The sequence below is a fragment of the Saimiri boliviensis genome, chromosome 12, assembly GCF_048565385.1.
Source record: "Saimiri boliviensis isolate mSaiBol1 chromosome 12, mSaiBol1.pri, whole genome shotgun sequence".
Classification (NCBI taxonomy): domain Eukaryota; kingdom Metazoa; phylum Chordata; class Mammalia; order Primates; family Cebidae; genus Saimiri; species Saimiri boliviensis.
Window position 1 is genome coordinate 50,863,723 of NC_133460.1, and position 19,621 is coordinate 50,883,343.

The 19,621-nt window shown below is 53.0% G+C and overlaps 1 protein-coding gene across 6 annotated transcripts in view; it reads left to right on the plus strand.

The window, feature by feature from the left end:
• Positions 1–19,621, plus strand: part of CDH23 (cadherin related 23) — a 423,515-nt gene that overhangs the window by 238,487 nt on the left and 165,407 nt on the right. For 5 of the 6 annotated variants that reach the window (XM_074382361.1, XM_074382354.1, XM_074382359.1 and 2 more), the window contains exons 12-13: positions 10,776–10,925; positions 11,391–11,549. In XM_074382361.1, the coding sequence (XP_074238462.1) occupies positions 10,776–10,925; positions 11,391–11,549 (309 nt within the window). Of the gene's footprint in view, positions 1–10,775; positions 10,926–11,390; positions 11,550–19,279; positions 19,448–19,621 lie in introns of those variants that run through there. The other variant, XM_074382355.1, reaches the window with a different exon arrangement.

The window sequence follows — 19,621 nt, forward strand, 5'->3', positions numbered from 1 at the left end:
GGGCTGCAAATTAGGGAAATAGAATTCAAAAGCACTTGCCCCTCATTTGCCTTAATGCAAGTACCCAAGACACATTGTAATTCTTTTCCCAGGAGAATGGAGGCTGGCTTCAGGGAGTGGGGTGGGGAGAGTCTGCACGTGCAGGTGAGGAGGACCTGCCCGCCTTGTGCCTTCTTCTGTAGACAGATAATACACACATCCACGGTGAAAATGACGGCGCCCTGGTATTCTTCCCCCAAAGTGCCAGCTGCCAATCGGATTGAATTAGATTTCACAGGGGTTTTTGCAATACATGGAATTCACCAGCAAATTACCCTTAAAGAGGGAAAATCAATCATTTGGAGCAGAGATAAGCTGAAGGCAAGGCAGCCTCGGATTGATCCCGTCTGTGCAGGCGTGTGTGGAATTCAGCAGATAACCTGCGGAGGAGGGCGGGGAGGCTGGCAGAGAGGGAGGAGAAGGGGAGAGAGGCAGGACGAGAGGGGGAAGGAGGGAGTTGGAGAGGGAGAAATTGGAAAGAGGAAGCTGAGAGAGCAAGAAGGGGAGGAAAGGAAAGGAGAAGAGGGATAGAAGACAGAAGGGAAGAGGAGAGAGAGAAGAGGGTGCTCAGTCTGCACAGGCTGCTGTAACAAGCTGCACTATAAGGCAGCTCGTTATGGTGCAGCTTGTAAGTTTCTGTGACTTATAAACAACAGAAACTTATTTCTCTCAGTCTGGAGGCTGGGAAGAGCAAGATCAAGGGGCCAGTAGATGTGATGTCTGGAGAGGGCCTGCTTTCTGGTTCACAGATGGCCGTCTTCCCACTGTGTCCCCACATGGCTGAAGGGGCGAGGGTGCTCTGGGATTATCTAGATTATCTTTTTGCAGTGTATATGCCCTTGCTGTAGTATCTGGTGTACTTATGTTCAAATCAGCGCATCAACTTTGGGGGTGATTTTTAAAAATTTTTTTTTCTATCTTTTTAACCCTAGCCTTCTAAACAACTTCATACAGCCCAGTTACATAATGTTGGCTGTCACGGGCATTGTACTTTTATCTGATTTTGTTTCCTCTAAATTCAGCTTTCCAGTGATGTTTAAAATCTTGCGGGAATGTTTAGATTTTTAACACAGACCCTGTCATAAAATCTGTACATTAGAGTCAAAAGGTAGAAGTAACAAATTCTGCCATATTGTAAATTTCCAGTGCAGGCTTTAATTTTTTTTTCCCATTAGTAGCACTGAAAAAATATTACTGCATGGGTATGTTCTAGTTCAGTTTATAAAGTTTTAAAAGCTTCTTTGAGGCATACCTCACTGTTATGCACACTGGTAATTTAACCACGCCCCTTAGTATTCCTTTTCTCCTGCATTTGATGCAGCCCAACAAAGCTTTTGTTTTGAAATAAATTTGACTACCCTGTCCATTAAAAAAAAAAAAAAAAAAAAAAAAAAAAAGGCGCTAATCCCATTTATGAGGACTCTGCCCTCATGACCTAATCACCTCCCAAAGGCCCTGCCCTCCTTGGGGGTTAGTATTTCAACATGAATTTTGGGGAGGGGGACACAAGCATTCTGTCTCCAGCAAAGGAGAGGAAATGAGGGCGGATAAAGAGAGAAACAAGCAAACGAGTCATAGAGGAGGCCACGAGAGAGGGGAGGAGAGAGAAATGGGGGAACAGGAGAGAGAGCTTGGGCTGCAGGCATGGAAAACAGCTGGAAGAACGCAGTGGGGGGTGCGGTAGCTCAAAGCTGTAATCCCAGCACTTTGAGAGACCGAGGCGGGAGGATGGCTTGAGCCCAGGAGTTCAAGACCATCCTGGGCAATGTAGGGAGATCCTGTCTCTACAAAAAATAAAAAACATCCACTGGGCATAGTGGTATACGCCCATGGTCCCAGCTACTTGGGAGCATCACTTGAGTCCAGGAGGTTGAGGCTGCAGTGAGCAGTGTTTGCAGCCCCCAGACTGCACTCCAGCCTGAGCGACAGAGTAAGACTCTCTCAAAGAGAAGAAAGAGCACCACAGCATCCAGGCTTCCCATGTGGTAAATGAGGAAACCAAGACCCAGAAGGAAAACAGGGCTTTCCCCAGTTGCACAGCAATACAGGGCAGTTCCAGAGAAAATGGACTCCTGACCTCAGCCACAGAGAAGCTTGGGGAGGGGACATAAGTGGGACAATGCAAGCCTGAAATGAGGGCAGCGTCCTTCACCCTGCTGCAGGCTCAAGAGGCGCTCCACTCCCAGGGTGAACAAACGGAGGCCTGGAGGGCAGAGGAGAAAGGGGCAGCAGGGTGGAGCCACCCGCCGTGTGACCCACCATATGGGCTTGCTGGTTGCCAGGGATTGAGGTGGAGTCAGAAATAGAGACAGTGTCCTCTGCCAGGCTCCTTTCGCTGCCCTCTAGATCCTGGCGTCTCAGTGGGCAGAGAGACTTGGCATCCCCCTTAGTGTAGAGGCTGGAGGAAGCAGCAGCTGGCTTTGAGGCAAAGGGAGAAGAGGCTGCCTCCTGCTGAGGTCCTCTTTGGCATATCTGGTTGGGGTGAATTAAGTGAAAGGATGGACAAAGGAGGATAAAGAATACATATTCGATGGACTTTTATTTCCTGCCGCTGAATGGTATGGATCAGACCAACAGAAGGTACAGTCAAGGAAGGAGGGAGACCAGCAGCCTCACGCCCAGGGTGGGACTTGTGGGTCCTGTCACCCCTGCACACAGCCAAGCCTTTGCCCTTCTTTGCCTGCTCATCTCATCCATGGTCTAGAAACCAGCTCTTTCCCAGGGATTCCTTCTACCCCCACTGCTCCTAGAACAATAATGATAATAATAGCTCCCCTCTATTTTACACTTATTCCATCCCAGACACTTGACCAAGATTTGGCAGTTCAGCCACGGTAAAACTATCAAGTACGCTGCATTCTTCCCATTTTGCAGATGAGGAAATTAAGGCTAGAGGGAGTAAAATCATGTATGCAAAAAATCACACAGCTGTAAAAGGCAGGACCTGAGCCTAAGCTCAACCCCAGAGCTTGTGCTTCCAAAGTTCTACACCCTGGAAGCTCAGGTCATGGCGCTTTTCCCTGGCAGACCCGAGTTCTGGACAGGGTTGGTTTCAGTGAGGGCGGCACTGACTCTGGGGGCCCCACTCCGCAGTCCAGGTTCTCAGCCTCATTCCAGCTTGGGCTGAGGGTATCACACCAGCCCACCACCCAGAACTCCCCGGGTGCCTCACAAGAGCCCTGGCCTTTTTTTTTTTTTTTTTTTTTTGTATTTTTAGTAGAGACAGGGTTTCACCATATTGGCCAGGGCGGTCTTGAACTCCTGACCTCATGATCTGCCCTCCTCAGCCTCCCAAAGTGCTGGGATTACAGGCATGAGCCACTGCGCCCAGCCAGCCCTGGCCTTTTATCTTGCCCTGATAGCTCCCTACCCCCACACCCTGAACATAAAGATGGCCTTGGTCCTTGCTGTGCCCCCTGAGTCCACCCTGCATTCACATGACCCGGGTCCTTCCTCTCCTGTGAAAAGGTATTAAGCTCTACTCCAGGGCACATTGTAATTTACAGGTGGGGTGATGGTCCCCTAGCATTGGAGGCACACAAAAAAGAACACACAGCTTGGCTTTATTTATTTCTTGGGAGGGGAAGGACACATGAAATCCCTCCTGGCTCCCCGTCAGTCCCTCCCCATGTGGCTTCTGCACTTTGCTCCTGAGGGCAGTGCCTTATCAGCCGGCTGCCAGGAGGGCTGCCCCACAACTTCCCTAAACCTGGCGCCTGCCTGCCTCCCTCCCGCTCCTGGAGGTGGGGGTTGGCTGTGAGAAGGGTCCGAGGAGCCACTGCTTCCTCCTGGTCTCTCTAAGGCTCCCGGGGCCAGCCGACCTGAGTCTGTTCCAGCAGACCCGCTCCGTGTGCTAACCCAGCGTGACTGTCCAGCTGTTTGTTGAGCTTATATGCTGGGTTCTCAATAGACTCAGGTCAGCTGGCCCTGGGAGCCTTAGAGAGAACAGGAGGGAGCAGTGGCTCCTCTGACCCTTCTCAAAGCCAACCCCACCTCCAGGAGCGGGAGGCAGGCAGGCACCAGGTTTAGGGAAGTTGTGGGGCAGCCCTCCTGGCAGCCGGCTGATAAGGCACTGCCCTGGTGGGGGTGGGAAGGCTACAGCCCTCAGGAGCAAAGTGCAGGAGCCACATGGGGTGGGGAGGGACTGACGGGGAGCCAGGAGGGATTTCATGTGTCCTTCCCCAAGAAATAAATAAAGCCAAGCCGTCGCCTCGGTCTCCCCAGAAAGCCGCCAGCTCCCCAGCCTGTGGTGGCTCGGCCCCGGCTCCGCTCCGGGACCGCGGTGGGCGCTATCAGCCTTCTCATCGCCTCTCCCAGCTGGAGGAGAATTTAATCCACAGGCTCCTCTCCACACACTGGGGCTCCTTTTGATGTTTCTCTTTATCTCCCTTCCCAACAAAATCACGCCTCTGCAGCTTCAAGAGCCCCTCCAGCCTCCTCTGCACCTTCACCCCACGAAGGCAGTCCCCCCACCCCCACGGGACAAGGGCATGGAGGAGGCCTAGCAGGGAGGTGGGTGTGCCCTCCACCAGCCCTGGCTTCATGCCCTGACCTGAGCTGAGGCTCTTGTGGGCCTCCTTCTGCCACACGTGGCACAGGGAGGGGTTCACTATGCCAGCTGCTGTGTTCTGTAGTGGGAGGGCCAGGAGAGCTAGGTTGTTACGAACTCTGACTGCCCCGGGGTGGCGGCAGGACAGACCTGAGTTCCAGTCCTTCCGTAGCTGCTGTGTGGCTTGAACACTTACCCTTTCTGGTCCGTTTCCTTCTCCAAGAAAAGGAATGGATTGACTCTTCTTTGGGCTGTCTTGTGGATTCTGGTTAAGGTATGTGACGCCTGTATGGTAGCCAGGCTTCGCAAATGGAAGCTGTTGATGGAGCCAACATGGAGAAACTCTATCTCTACTAAAAATACAAAAATTAGCCAGGCATGGTGGCGCGTGCCTGTAGTCCCAGCTACTCAAGAGGCCAAGGCGGGAGAATTGCTTGAACCCGGGGGGCAGAGGTTATAGTAAGCCAAGATAGTGCCATTGCACTCCAGTCTGGGCAATAGAGCAAGACTCCATCATAGAAAAAAAAAAAAAGTTTCAGCAGCATAGGGCTGCAATCAGTAGGGGTTTTGTACCAACTTAGCAAACTGGAATATCTCTCTCAAACACGCACCCACCCTGAGGGCTGACAGTCACAAATCCAGACCAGGCGGAAATTGGCCAGCTGGTAAAGTTCTAGAAGGAACAGGCTGAGCATTTTAGAGGACTCGGTCAGTAGGTGATCCCGAGGGCCTCAGGACATGTGTCCTGGCCACTGCAGTGTCTGGCCTGAGTGAGCTTCCAGCCCCTGGCGGCAGATCAAGGAGAAGGGAGCAAGTCTCATTCATGGAGTCCCCAGAAGTGCTCCTAAAGGGGTCAGGAAGCCGTCCTGAGGGCTTGTCCCCCACTGAGTACTCCTGCCTCACCAGGTAGTTAACCAGAAGCTACACTGAACTCACACCATCTTCCAGACATCTTTGAGCTCAGGCATCACTGACCTCACACCATCTTTTCAGTCACTCACTGCTGACCACAGCCTGCGCACTGACAGTGCCGCCCCAGCCGACACACGGCTCTTCCTAAGCCTTCTCTGCTCATCCACTGTACCTTTCAGGCCAATTCTCTTCAGTTCTGTCTTGCTCCTTCCCAGCATCACTCTACCACGTGGTTCTCAGCTATTAGTGAGCATCAGAATACCTGGAGGGCTTGTTAAAACAGTACAGGGCAGATCCCCAGTTTCTGACTCAGAAGATCTGGGCATGGCCCCCAAATTTGCATTTCTAACAAGATCCCTGTGATGCTGATGCAGTGGTCCCAGGACTACACTTGGAGAACCACTATTCTACCCTTGTAGTTCTCATCCTTGGATACACGTTGGAATGAATAACTGGAGAGCTTTACAGAATGCAGATGCCTGCATTTCCACCCTCTCTCCCAGTCTGGTCTCCACGATCTAGGGTGCAGCATTGGCAGGGGGTATTTTAAGGCTCCCCAGGTAATTTTGGTATGGGGCCTGTAAAGAACTACCCCTCTGTGCCTCTCCCGCTGCTCAGCTCTTTCTGGACTCCTGTGGGTGCCTCCAAGCTACTCTCCCTGCCCCAGTGATGTCTTCCCAACCCTGGCTGTGCAAGGTGGTTCCCTGGGGAGCATCAGAAAATCGCAGCTTTTTCTAGCTCCCAGAGATTATGACACGCTGGCTCTGGGCATCTGCATTTCTTTTTAGAACTCCATGGGTGATTCTGATGTGCATCTAGGGTGAGGAGGGGAGCACCAGTGTGAATTGCATGTGGCTGCAAGGTTATCCCCCTTCCCCCTGCTGCAGAGCTAAGAATGCTCCCACTTGCTCATGGAAATAATGCCACCCTCAGGATGGCATCTGCCTGGGACTCCAAGCTTCTCTACATGGACCCTTTGCAAATAGTAAGTCATTGATTATTCTTCTCCATACTCCGTGCCTTTACTTAAGAAAGTGCTCTTCAAAGGATGGCTTTGATCAGCATCAGCATCAGCATCAGCATCAGCATCAGCATCAGCATCGCCTGGAACTTGGTTAGAAATGCAAAGTCACAGGCTCCAGCCCTGGCCTATAGAATCAGGAATTCCTGGGGGAGGGAGGAGAATGGAGGAGCAATCTACAGTTTTAACAAACCCTCCAGGTGATTCTGAGACACGCTAAAGCTCTGAGGATCAAGAATTCGGTGTTTAAAGCTGCTTTCTCCACCTGGAATCCCTTTTCTGCCAGTCCAAGAGTCTGAAAATAATACCTTCTGAGCAGGCACAGTGGCTCGCACCTGTAATCCCAGCATTTTGGGAGGCAAAAGTGGGCAGATCACTTGAGGCCAAGAGTTCGAGACCAGCCTGGCCAACAGGCAAAACCCTGTCTCCACCAAAAAAATACAAAAATTTGCCAGACGTGGTGGCGTGCGCCTATAGTCCCAGCTACTCGGGAGGCTGAGGTGGGAGAATCACTTGAACTTGGGAGGTAGAGGTTGTGGTGAGCCGAGATTGCACCTCTGTACTCCAGCCTGGGCTACAGAGTAAGACTCCATCTAAAAAACTAGATAACCTTCCTTCGTTTCTAACACCAGCTCAGAACTCTCCTTCTTGGGGCACCCTCCCCTTCTTGGCCTCCTCTTAGACTGGGCCCTGGAGTGCTCAGATGGTAAATCTCAGTTTGCTCTGGTAACTAACATGGCTGACTGTGTGGCCAGTGCATTTCACACCATGGATTTGCACTGCCATTGGGGAATGCCTGCATTAGACCTGAGCTCTACTTCCTTGGCCTGGGCAGCAGCATGGGGTTGTGGGAAGGTGCACTAGCCTAGGAGCTGGGCCCCGCCTCTTTGTATTTTTTTTTCTTTTGAGATGAAGTCTTGCTCTGTAGCCCAAGCTGGAGTGCAATGGCACCGTCTCAGCTCACTGCAACCTCTACCTCCTGGGTTCAAGCAATTCTCCTGTCTCAGCCTCCCAAGTAGCTGGGATTACAGGCATATGCCACCATGCCTGGCTAATTTTTTTGTATTTTTGTAGAGACAGCGTTTCACCCTGTTGGCTAGGCTGGTCTTGAACTCCTGACCCCAAGTTATCCACCCACCTCAGCCTCCCAAAGTGCTGGGATTATAGACGTGAGCCACTGCACCTGGCCTGGGTCTGGCCTCTTATGCCCTCCTCTGCCACCAGCTCCCTGTGCAACCTCAGGCTGCTCAGTCAACCTCTCTGAACTCAATTCCACTGGAGGGGTCCGTAGGAAGAGCAGCAGTAACATGCGAGGAAAGGCTGCAGAAGCCCAGCCACTTCCTGGGCACCCACTGTGTATCATGGTCTGCAGGGGAATTTTCACTGCCTGAGGCATGGTCTACAGCCTCAAGAGGCTCTCAACATTCCAGAGTAATCATGGAGGGAACTGTAACCTAGTGATGGAAGCTTTCTGCAGCCATTAAGGAAAATGAGGCAAATACTTGGTACTTACAGAGTGTTTAGAATAGTGCCTGAGCAAGAGTAGGTGCTATGCTGTTAGTGTCCTCGTTAGCAGCATCATCTATATGTACAGTTACGGACGAATCACCAAGATGCAGTTCTGAGTGAAAATATCAGATTCAGAGCAACATGCATAGTATGCTGTTAGTGTTACAGTAGGGTGGCATATACCCATAATGGTCATATAGGCATGGATTTTTTGGGGAAAGAGACCTGGGAATGGGGTGTGGTGGCTGCCCTGGCAGGTTTATCGGTACCTGGGCTCAGGGGGAGAGGGAGAGGCATGTCTGGCCTTTACACTTTTGAACTACTACAAAATTTGCCACGTCCCTGCTTATCATGTCTCTGACATTTTTATGTTAGGAAAATAAAAACATGGTGGTGTTTGGGGCTGTTTCCTGCAGGGATTTTATCAAGGCTCCGGGAATGTAGGGTGCAGGGATAGCCCCTCCCTTCCCAGCCTACACTGTAGCCTTCTGGATGAGAGTGGACAGAGATCAGGGAGACAGGAGCCCTTGCCCCCTCCTCTCACCTCCTCACCCTTCATGCCCTTGAGCCTCTTCCTTCTGGGCCCCATGCTTGTCCCTCTTCTCCACTCCCCAGCACACACGTGTGCACACTCACAGAATACACCTCCTCCAAACCCCAGAAGCTGTGGCCCATCAGAGGCTGGGACAGCTTCTCCTCTAGGGTGTAGTCCTGGGGTCCCTCCCCTCCCCTGACCCAGAGTCTTACCTTCTTTTCTTTTCTGGTTCCTCCCTCCTCTCCATACCTCTCCGGCTCCTTCTGTCTGTCTCCATATCCTTTGACTGACCGACTCCCACTGACAGAATTTGGTAAGTGAGCATCGGAAGGGAGGGGGCTGGGCTTGGGGAGGGCTCATGGTGGGCAGGGTGGGGAGGGGGCTTTGAGAAGGACACAGCTCAACCCTCTCCCACCCTCTCAGGCCCCCAGCTCCTGGGGTTGAGGGACCAAAATTTCCGGGGAAGAAGAGGAGTTGGCGTCACCTGTTCAAAGCTGTCACACCCTGCTGGCTTCAGCTGTTAGTGCCCCTTTGGGTACTTAATTGATCCCTTCTGTCTGACGGGTTGCATTTCATATGAGGGAGCGCTGCAACCTCCACAGCCCAGTAGGCCCAGAGGAGCGTTGCCCCCACATCCCCTGGGGAGCCGCTTTGGGGTGGGGCTCTGGAGCCCTGCAGCTTGCCTGGGCCCCAGAATTGGCAAGAGAGGGCTCAGGGAGCTCAGCTTCTACCTCTCCATCCAAACCTCTATGCCAGTGACAGGGCACATAAGAAAAGTCTAAATGCAGCAAGTGTATTTACCAGTTTGCTAAAATGGGAAAAACCCAAGAGACTGATGGGTAAACATGAGCATGCATTCATTCCACAGGTGCATTTGAGCATTTGGGGGGTAGCCCCAGGGGCCTGTGGATCTTGTGAACTCTCAGGCTTCACTGAGGGTATTATTTCTGGGTGGAACTCTCCACTCTGAGTGGGGTGGAAACCAGCCTTGCAGGGACTATCCCCTTGGACCGTGGAAAGTCTTTGAGGCCAGGGTGACTGCCAGCCCCCCTCTCACCAGGAACAGGTTCCCGAGAGGAGTCCTACAACATCCCCTAAGCAACCAAGAAGTGAGAGAAGGCTTCCCTTGCCAGCCACTGGTTCAAGAGAAAAGGCCCATGTGCAGAGGGGCTGAGCTGGCCACTAGGCTAGGGGGAGGCTATGCACCATAAGCCAGAGCTTCTGCTTCTGCACTGAAAGCCAAGGTCAGTGACCACTGGGCACCTGCAAGGGGGTCAGGAGGAGGCTGTTACACATCACAGGCCACCTGTCCAGCTGGAGGGGAGTTTGGGGGGTGCAAGGAATCCCTCTGCCCCCAGTGCAGTCAGGAAGAGGAAATGGAATCACTTTCTGAGCAGGCCAGACCTCAGGGAGTCAGTAAGCTGAATCTCCCACCTTCAGCCATGTCTCCTCCCCCTGATCTGGAGACTTCAGTCATGTCACATGCTTTGTGTAAGGAGAGTCAGGTAGCATCTGAGGGGCTCTGTGAGCCACAGCCCTGGTTAGAATGATCAGAAACATCTGAACTGGAGTGAGGCAGCCACCTCCCTGAAACAGTGGGCTTGGGCTGCTGGGACGCAGCAGAACCTGTGATGAGGGTGGCCACCCTGTGCTGGCCACAGCGTGGGGTCCCTGGCCGTTCACGTTGCCACTCAGTCTCTGGGTTATTCCCATTTCATGTGGCAGCAAACCAGTGTTCTCCCTGATGGATGCGTTCCAGAGGAGGGGAAGGACAGTGTCTGTGTCCCTCAGCATCCTCTTCTGCCCAAGCCTGTGGTGACCACTTAACTGCTTCTCTTCCCTCCACTCCCCTCACACCCTCTCTCCTCTTCCTTCCTTCATCTCCCTGCTGGGTCTTGCAGCTGGCCGGTCCTTCCGCAGCTGGGGTCACTGGGGCAAAGAAAGGGGGCAGGAGATGGAAAGTGAACCAAGCCACCTGGAGGGGACACTGCGCATCAGACACAGAGGTTTCCAGAGGGCCTAGATATGGGCAGGTCATGGAGTCTGGGAGCCACGCGCGCGTGGAAAGCCCTGCTCCGTCCCAGCACCTCATCCACTGCCCCATCCAGAGCAGCTCAGGGCTCACTCTCGGGCGGCTCTCTCCTCCATTTGGATCTGGGCTTTGGCCACTGTGCCCTTCCTAACTGGCTTCTTCTGCACTCTTGACCCAGGGCCTGAACAGCATGTTTGAGGTGTACCTGGTGGGGAACAACTCCCACCACTTCATCATCTCCCCGACCTCCGTCCAGGGGAAGGCAGACATTCGTATTCGGGTGGCCATCCCACTGGACTACGAGACTGTGGACCGCTACGACTTTGATGTAAGGCCCCTGCTCACTGGCGTTTTGGAGTGGGGTGGGGCCGGATTTTAGCGGATGCAAGGGGAAGGTAGAAGATTCCCTTAGATCCACCTTCCACAGCTGCCCATCTTGTGGATCTGACTCACAGATCACAGATCACACAGGCTGGGCTGAATCTCCCCTTTCCAAGGAGCAACAGGATATGTCCAGGAATGGAGTGAAATTTTACCGGGCTCCTATCAGGAGCTTCTGCAGCCCATCTCCTGCCAGATGAGCCCCTGCTCGCTCCTCCTGTACTAGCCGAATCAGTGGCTATCCCTAGAGCAGTAATAGATGGGCCCACAGTAGCACACAGCTGGATGGGCAGAGACTCTTAACAGGTGTTCTGGACTGGGGCTGGCAAAGGCACAGAGAGGATTCACAGGGACAAGGACTCTGGGAGGGGACATGTGGGAGCTTACCTGGGCCCCTGTTCTGCACACCCAGCTCTTTGCCAATGAGAGTGTGCCTGACCATGTGGGCTATGCCAAGGTGAAGATCGCGCTCATCAATGAAAATGACAACCGGCCCATCTTCAGCCAGCCACTGTACAACGTCAGCCTGTATGAGAACGTCACTGTGGGGACCTCTGTGCTGACAGTCCTGGTGAGTCCCCACTCTCCTGCAGGGCCACTGAGCTCTGGGGCCGACTGTGGTGAGGCACCCAGAGAGATTTTGTCCAAGGGACCTGGACAATCAAGGAAGGAGGTGCCTCCTTAATACCCAGGCTATGTTTGTTGGTGTATGAAATAAAGCTTCTGGAATCTTTATGAGGGGGCTCCTGGGCCTAGGCTGCAATATGGAAAAGGAGCCAATCTCGGGAGGGGGTGACAAGACTGGGCTGAGGACAGTGATTTCCTGCCTTTCCCCTGAGAGACTCAGTGAGGGTAGGCCGGGAGCCCTGGAAATCCCCTTGAATGGGTGGGGAGGTGCCAGTCATCCTGAGGAGGGCCACCCTCTGCATCTGAGCACAGGCACCAGAAAGGGACAGGCTTCTGAAGGTGCCTGGGCATTTCCTACTGCCCATGGCTGGACTTGCCCTTTGACAAGGGGCCCTCCCAGTGGCATCTGTATCTGTCAGTACTCTTGGTTGCAAGGGACAAACACCTGTAGGTCAAGCAAAAGAGGATCGGCTCGTGTAACTCAAAAGTGCAAGTGATTTAGGTGGGGCGCAGTGGCTCACACCTGTAATCCCAGCACTTTGGGAAACCAAGGTGGGCAGTTCACTTGAGGTCAGAAGTTACAGACCAGCATGGCCAACATAGCAAAACCCTGTCTCTAAGCCAGGCGTGGTGGCATGTGCCTATAGTCCTAGCTACTAGAGAGGCTGAGGCCGGAGAATCGCTTGAACCCAGGAGACAGAGGTTGCAGTGAGCCAAGACTGCATCACTGCACTTCAGTCTGGGTGACAGAGCGAGACTCAAAAAAAAAACAAAAACAAAAAACAAAACAAAAAAAAATGCAAGTGATTTCAGACATGGCTACATCCAGGCGCTCAGTGGAGCAGGGCTGTCTTCAACACTGGACTCTGCTTTTTTGTATTGACAAAGAGAGGCAGCAGCACCTCTAGGCTGACTTCTTACCAATTTATCAACCCTAGTCGGAAAAATTCTTTTGCTGTGATTCCAGCAGATTCTCATCAGCCCAGTTGGTTGGGCCATCCTGGAACCAATCAACCAATCGTGATTCTCGGATGCCAGGGAGGGATCATACTCCCCCTAGTGGAGCCAGGGGTTGGGATCAGCCCCGCCTAAATGATAATTGGCTGAGAATGGGGAAGGGGCTTCTATTCTAATACAAGGGATTGAATGCTAAGCAGATCCAAGTGGTAGATGTGTGCTACACAAGCTCAGAGCCTTGCCCATAGTCGGTGCTCAATAAATGGCATGGAGTTTAACTCATTGTGTTCCCCTCCCTGCACACCTGGGACCACAGAGTGCTTGCCTCCGTTTCTTGCTCCTTCCCCACTCCAAGCAGAGACATTGCCTGTGATACTGAGACCCCGATCGAAAGTGTGTTTACTCTACAGACAGATGGTATGAAACTGCACTGAGCCCCAGGCCCTTCCCATCTGACAGTTATTAATATTTCAAACAGATGTCGAGCTAGTCAGGCTGTCAGACGTAAACAATAATTCTGCAGCAGCTGTTTTTTCCACCCCCCATGTCTCTAGCCTGTGACTCCTCCAGCTTTCACCAAGGTGCTCCCTGCGATAAATCACCAGGTGCTTGAGGCCTCCTGGACCCTCTTCCAGCCTCTCAGAGACCAAGTACCAGAGGCTCTGGCCTTCTGGACCCAAAGCGTGTGTCTTTACCCACCATCCACCTTCGAATGACTGGGTAAAGGGAAGGCAACAGCCTGTGCTTTTGAGTTCTCGGTGAGGGAGGGGAGGCTCTGTCCCCTGCAGGTCTGGGACCATGTGGCAAAGAATTCTAGTGTCAGATCCAGGCGCAGTGGGTGTCAGGGGATTCCTTCCCCACGCTCTTGCTTGGGAGAGAGTTTCCCCACTTTGTAGTCCCGAGTTCCCACGATCCTTGGAAAATGATGGGAGAAACCTTTGCCAATTCATGGGTGATGCTGGTGGCTCTAGGTTGTACGGTTTGTTCCCTCGTATCCCAGGCTGCTCTGATACTCACCTTCCAATCCTGCCTCCTGACCTGACAATAGAAGTCAGATGAGAAGGCCAGGGAGTGTCTTATCCTGGGACCCTAATAGGCATGGGGCAGCCCTGCAGCCTGGCCAGTGTCTGGGGCCTGGCAGGGTTTGTGGGTGCTACTGACAGTAAGAGAGGTACAAGAGTAATCTAATCATGCCTTCGTTCGTTCACTCAACAAGTGTTTGTTGAATACCTGAGGAAACATGGTGATATGAGTGTTGTAGTTGGCCGGTGGTGCCAAGGACAGCTGTGTCGGGCCCAGCCCGTTCTGGGGCTAGTGCTGGGGAGTAGGCTTTGGCGAATGCGAGCCAAACCCCTCATACCAGGTTTTCATCCAGAGCTGGGGCAGCTCCTGGGCCTGAGCTCAGCCTCCTCTGTGGGTCACTTGGAGCCGGCAAATCCGGCCAGCCTCCCCGGGCTCCTGGCTGCCTTCACCCAAGCCTTACCCAAACCCTTCTCAAGCCCCCAGCCCCAGGGTTTATGAAATCATGAAGGGTGAGGGCCCATTTCATCAGGTAACAGTATTCACAGTAGGACTGTGAGCCTAAAGGAGCTCAGGCCTGCAGGGAGACAGTGGGGACCCGCGTGCTGGCCTATGCATGCCACTCTTAGCGCCTTCATTTTCTCATCTGCAAAATGGGCCCCAGAGCTAGTAAGTGACTAAACTGGAATTCTGTTCCTGTAAAGGGGATATAAAAACATCCTGGGTGACCCACCTACCCATCATCCTCTCCCAGTCTCCCCAGGGTATTTCCTGGCCACACCCCCATATCAGCCTGCCCTCCCTCACCTGGCAGCTCTCTGCTCAGACCCAGGGTCAGCCCACTGTCTCCACCTCCTCTGCCATAAGAGGGGTTGAAGTTATAGCTGCCTGCTCAGGGACTGTGAAATTCCTTCTCCCTGACCTTTTCTGGGATGTTATTAAAATGTTTCATGGGCAGTTGTGTCAGGAAAAAAATTATGAAGAAAAGGAAAATGTTTTAATTTGCACAGAAGGCAGGAGCAGAGCCTCCCCAGCCGCCATCCTGGCGTGGCCCTGCTTCAGTGGCTGGTCCCCTGTCCTGGGGGAAGGTGGTCATTTGACAGTGGCTTGGGGAAGCTGAAATAAGGAGAGCTGTCACCACCAACCCAGGTGTCCTGGCGGGGGTGGAAGGGCCAGACCTTCTCACCTCCCTGCTCCCTAGGTCTTACAGTCCCCAGTTACAGCAAAATGAGCTTCCACTGGTGGCAGGGAAAGAGTGGGGACACCCCTACCCACACAGTCTGTGCTGGCAGAACCCACACATACAAAAAGGCCACCTTGTATATACAGGGATTTTGACTACCTGGAATACTGTACTTTCCATCCGAACTTGGTTGAAAAAAATTTGCATATAAATAAACCCACACAGTTCAAACCTGTGCTGTTCAAGGGTCAACTGTATCTCTAACCTGTTAAGTAGGTGCTGTTATTCTCACTTTACAGATGAGGAGACAGATGAAGCTTAGGGAGTTAAGTCACTTGCTCAGGGTCCCGGGGCTAGTACATGACTAAACTAGATTCATACCGTTCCATATCCCAAGCCACAGGCTCTTAACCACGAGGCCACCCATCCAGAAGGTTCTATGTCAGACCACTGAGCCTAGTCCTTTCAGCAACATTCAGAACTCTGAGGGTAAAGAGAGCAGCTGGAAAGTGCTCTCTGCAGTACCCACGGGGACAGGTCCCAAGGTCGCTCCAGGCATCGTGTTCTTAGGTGACACTCAAGACTCTTAGGGCCTGTGGCACCACCAGGTGGATTTTCACCTCTGTGGGCCCTAAGCTGCTCCGGGGACAGAGCTGTGTGAGTGTTTTCATTGGCGGAGAAACCACTTCAAGCACTTGGCTCAGGGAAGCAGGAATACCAAGGCAGCCCAGAGCTGTGTCCATTAGGAAAGGCCTCCTGGAAGGAGGGAGGGTCCAGGATGAATGTGCTCTGAACAGTGATCACACAGAGGAAGGATGTGCAGGGGTGTATATGTGTATATGTGTGCAGGCATGCGAGGTATGCTTGTGGGGTGTATATGGGGATGTATGTGTAGCCAGGCATGCTTTTGTGTGTCTGTGCATGTAATATGTTTGCAACTATGTATACTCAGGGGTATGTGTGTGTAATATACACATGTGTGTGCTTGTGTGCATGTGCACATGTTACAACTGCATTTGGGCATGTGCATGCACACGTGTTGTGTGCACCTGTGTGTGTACATGTATGTGTGTGTGCCGATTCATGGATGATGCTGGTGACTCCCCTTCCTCTAGGTTGCGTGGTTTGTTCCCTCTCATATCCCAGGCTGCTCTGTGATTCTCACCTTCCAATCCTGCCTCCTGACCTGGCAACAGAAGTCAGAGGAGAAGGCCAGGGAGTGCCTTATCCTGGGACCCTGCCAGCCTGCAGCCTGGCCAGTGTGTGGGGCCCGGCAGGGTTTGTGGGTGCTACTGGACAGTATGAGAGGTACAAGAGTAATCTAATCACATATTCATTCACTCATTCAACAAATGTTTGTTGAATATCTGCTAGGTGTTAGGCACACGGCCCTGAGGACACATGGTGATGAAAGTTTACAGTCTTTTAGGAAAGCTGGACTAAGAAAGACATGAATCTTTACATTAAGTGTTACTTGCTGTGATGGAGAGATCAGGGAGCTACAAGAACCTATCATGGGGTACCCGACCTTGCCTAGGGTCCAGGAAGGCTTCCCTGAGGACGTGGCATTTGAGTAAGCATTAACTGGTGAATGCAGACAGGGAATAACATTGGAGAAAAGAGGCCGGGAACAGTGGGAGGCTGAGGTGGGAGGATCACCTGAGCCCAGGAGGTTGAGACTTCAGTGAGCAGTGATCACACCACTGCACTCCAGCCTGGGCAACAGCGTGAGACCCTGTCTCAAAAAAAAAAACCCACTGGAGGAGAGAACAGCATGTGCAGAGGCCCTGTGGGGCCGGAGTGCAGTGAGGGAGGTGTGTGATGTGCAGGAAGTGGGGTCCTGCTCCTTTGAAACGCAAGAGGCTTAGCTGTTTCTCTTCTTCCTGAATCAATACTCCCTGCAAACCTGCCCACTGAGGTGCTGTTCTAATAGTGGGGAAGGCCTGTATCAAACTAGCCACACCCCGTTGCCTGTTGCATTCCTGGGATGGTGGCAGGTGTTTGGGAAACCACTGGCAGAGGCTGTATCTAGGATGTGCAAGGAGCCAGCCTGGCCTCCTGCAGCATGGGGCTCATGTCCCTGGATTTATTAGCTCCGTGTCCTCTGGGCAGTGAGAGACGCAAAGTGTGCTGAGGAAGGGTGGCAGCCCCCCTGATGCAGGGCTTACTGAGCTCTGGGGCCTTGTCTCCCTGCTGCAGGGGGTAGGGCATGGCAGAAACGGGCAGAAGATGGACTTCAGACAAACAGGCTTCTTCTGCAGTTGGAAGGAGAGGCCCTGAAGAGTCCTGCCTGGGCAGGTGTGGGGCCCCAGGACCAGCCTGTCGTTGGCTGAGCCCAGGAGTAGAGCTCTACCTCTCAGTTCCAGACAGACAAGCAGGGCTAGAGGCGGCCAAAAGGCCTGCTCCTCTCTTGCCTCCCCGCCCCCTCTTTCTAGCACAGCAGCATCTTGGGCAAGGCCATAAGCCATCCAGGGAGTCCCTGCAATCTCATTTTACTATGAGCTGGTCACTGCTCTGGGACTTGTCTTTCTGCCTCTGAAAGGAGTGCCCGTCCAGTCTGCAGCGCCGGGTTATAGGGAGACCCAGGGCAGTGACGTGGTGTAAGATTTACAGATGGCAGGAGTGGGTATTTTCATCACTGGCCTTCACAGTCTGACTTGGCTGCCCACCACCCTTTCAGCCTGTGGACAAGCCCAGCTCTCCACGGTGGGCCCTGGACAAGCCACTGGGTCTCAGTTTCCTCCTCTGTGAGTGGGGGAGATAACCTGCCAGGTACCTACCTTGGAGGGTTGTGAGAATCGAGTAAAATGATTCATGAAGATACAGCACAGAGGCTGGCTGGGAATGCATGCAGGAAATGTCAGAAAGCCATGCCTGGCCTCCTGGCTGAGCCTCTAGGAAGCACTGGCCCTGGGCGGGGACACCACCCTTGGAGCTGTGGCCCTGCCTCAGGCAGCCATGTGATGCTGGCCAGTCACTGAGTCTCTAGGCCCCAGTGAGATGACTGGGCCAGGGGCTGGTTCAGGGTCTTCTGTCTTGGTGAGGCTTTCGTTCCAGTTTGCTCTGTCCAAGGAGAAAGGGGAGCCATCCTTGCTGGTGAGTTTCACGCCCAGACACATGGATGTGCTGCCCACCAGCCCACTCTAACATGGGCCCTACTCAAGGTGCTAGAAACCTAATGGCCCAGTCAGATGATCCGGGAAGGCCAGTTCACTGCCTCTGTCTTAGTCGTGGTGCTCCCTGGGACAAACCCCAGTTCCTCCCTGGTCCCTCGGCCCCCAGCAGAAGGACACATTGCTCTGCAACGTCTGTGGAAGCCTCTCAGCTGTTATCTACTACTGCAGGAGGGAACCTTGCTAGGAGCAAGCTTCGGAACCAGAGACCCAGCTTCAAATTCTGGCTCTGCTGCCTGCTGTCCCTGTAGCCCTGGGCAGGTGCTTAGCTGTGTACTGACTGACCCTCAGTCTCTAGAGCGTGCTGTGGAGAGAATAACAATACTACTTATCCCACAATGAAGAGAGATGGAGCATTTAAAGCACTTCGTATATTAGAAGGCACTGGGTAAATGGCAGGTGTGATTGCTAGAACTATTATTGTTACTCGTATCCAGCTTGAAGGTTTGTTCTGTCTTATCTGGGAGTCAGGGGAGCTTCAGAGAGCATTGGTATTTAAGCTTAGGTCTCTAGGTTCCCAGATTTTCTGCCTTTGGCTGTGAAAGGAGTGCCTGCCCAGCCTGCAGCGCCGGGTTGTCGGGAGACCCAGTGCAGCGATGTGGTGTAACTAGGCAAGACTTATAGATGGCGGGAGTGGGTATTTTCATCAGTGGCCTTCAGGGTCTGGCTTGGCTGCCCACCACCCTTTCAGCATGTGGACAAGCCCAGCTCTGCCACAGTGGGCCCTGGACAAGCCACTGGACTTTGTTTGTCCCCATCTCTCCTTCCCCTCCTGCCCCTTCTCTGGACTCTGGGTCCTCTCAGGTGGTGCACTGGTTGAGTTCTTGTCTGTGCCCAGCCCTGAGAAGCTAACACAAAGACTCTAGCCTCAAGGAGTGGAACACGGAGAAAGTTTAAACAAGCTTTCGGGTGAGAGCCAGTACTCTTCGGTGGGAGGCAGACAGTAGATGCTACCAGGTGTGTATGTGACCTGTGTAGTGGTCTGGGGACATGGACTCACAAGAGCCCCAAACTTGGTTTAATGCTCTGCTGTCACCATCTTGAAATTCTGATAATTTCTGCGCAGAGGGTCCTGCGTGCTCATGTCGCTGTGGACCCTGCAGCTTACATGGCTTGCCCTGACACAGGAGTTTATCATTCTCTGCCCAAACAAAGTCAGTGGCTCTCCATGGTTTTCATCCATTCCTACATTCAGTCAACAGTCAGCAAAGGCTAAAGTGCTGGGGCCTTCTGTTCCTACAGAGCTTGTCTCAGTTCCTGTTGCTGCGTAAGAAACCACCCAAACTTAGTGGTGTAAAGCAACAGCTGTTTTTAATTAAAAAAAAAAAAAAGGCCTATGGATTTTGTGGGTCAGCAATACAGAAAGGGTGCGGTAGGGAGGCCTTCTCTGTTCCTTGTGTACTGGGCTGACTCGACCGGCTGGAGTCTGGAAACAGAGGGCCCGAAGGATCCATTCCGATGGTATTCTCGACCTGCCATACCGGGGGCCTTGGCTCATTTGGCTGAAGGGTGAGTGCAGCTGGACTGTTGCCTGGGCACCTACACGTGGCCTCCCCGTGTGTCTGGGCATCTCCCAGCATGGGAGCTCTGAGCAGGCGCACCCCTGGAAGGGCCTCTGGGGAAGGAGGGTCCCAAGAGAGTCAGACAGAAGCTGTGTGGCTTTTTCAACCCAGCCTCCAAGTC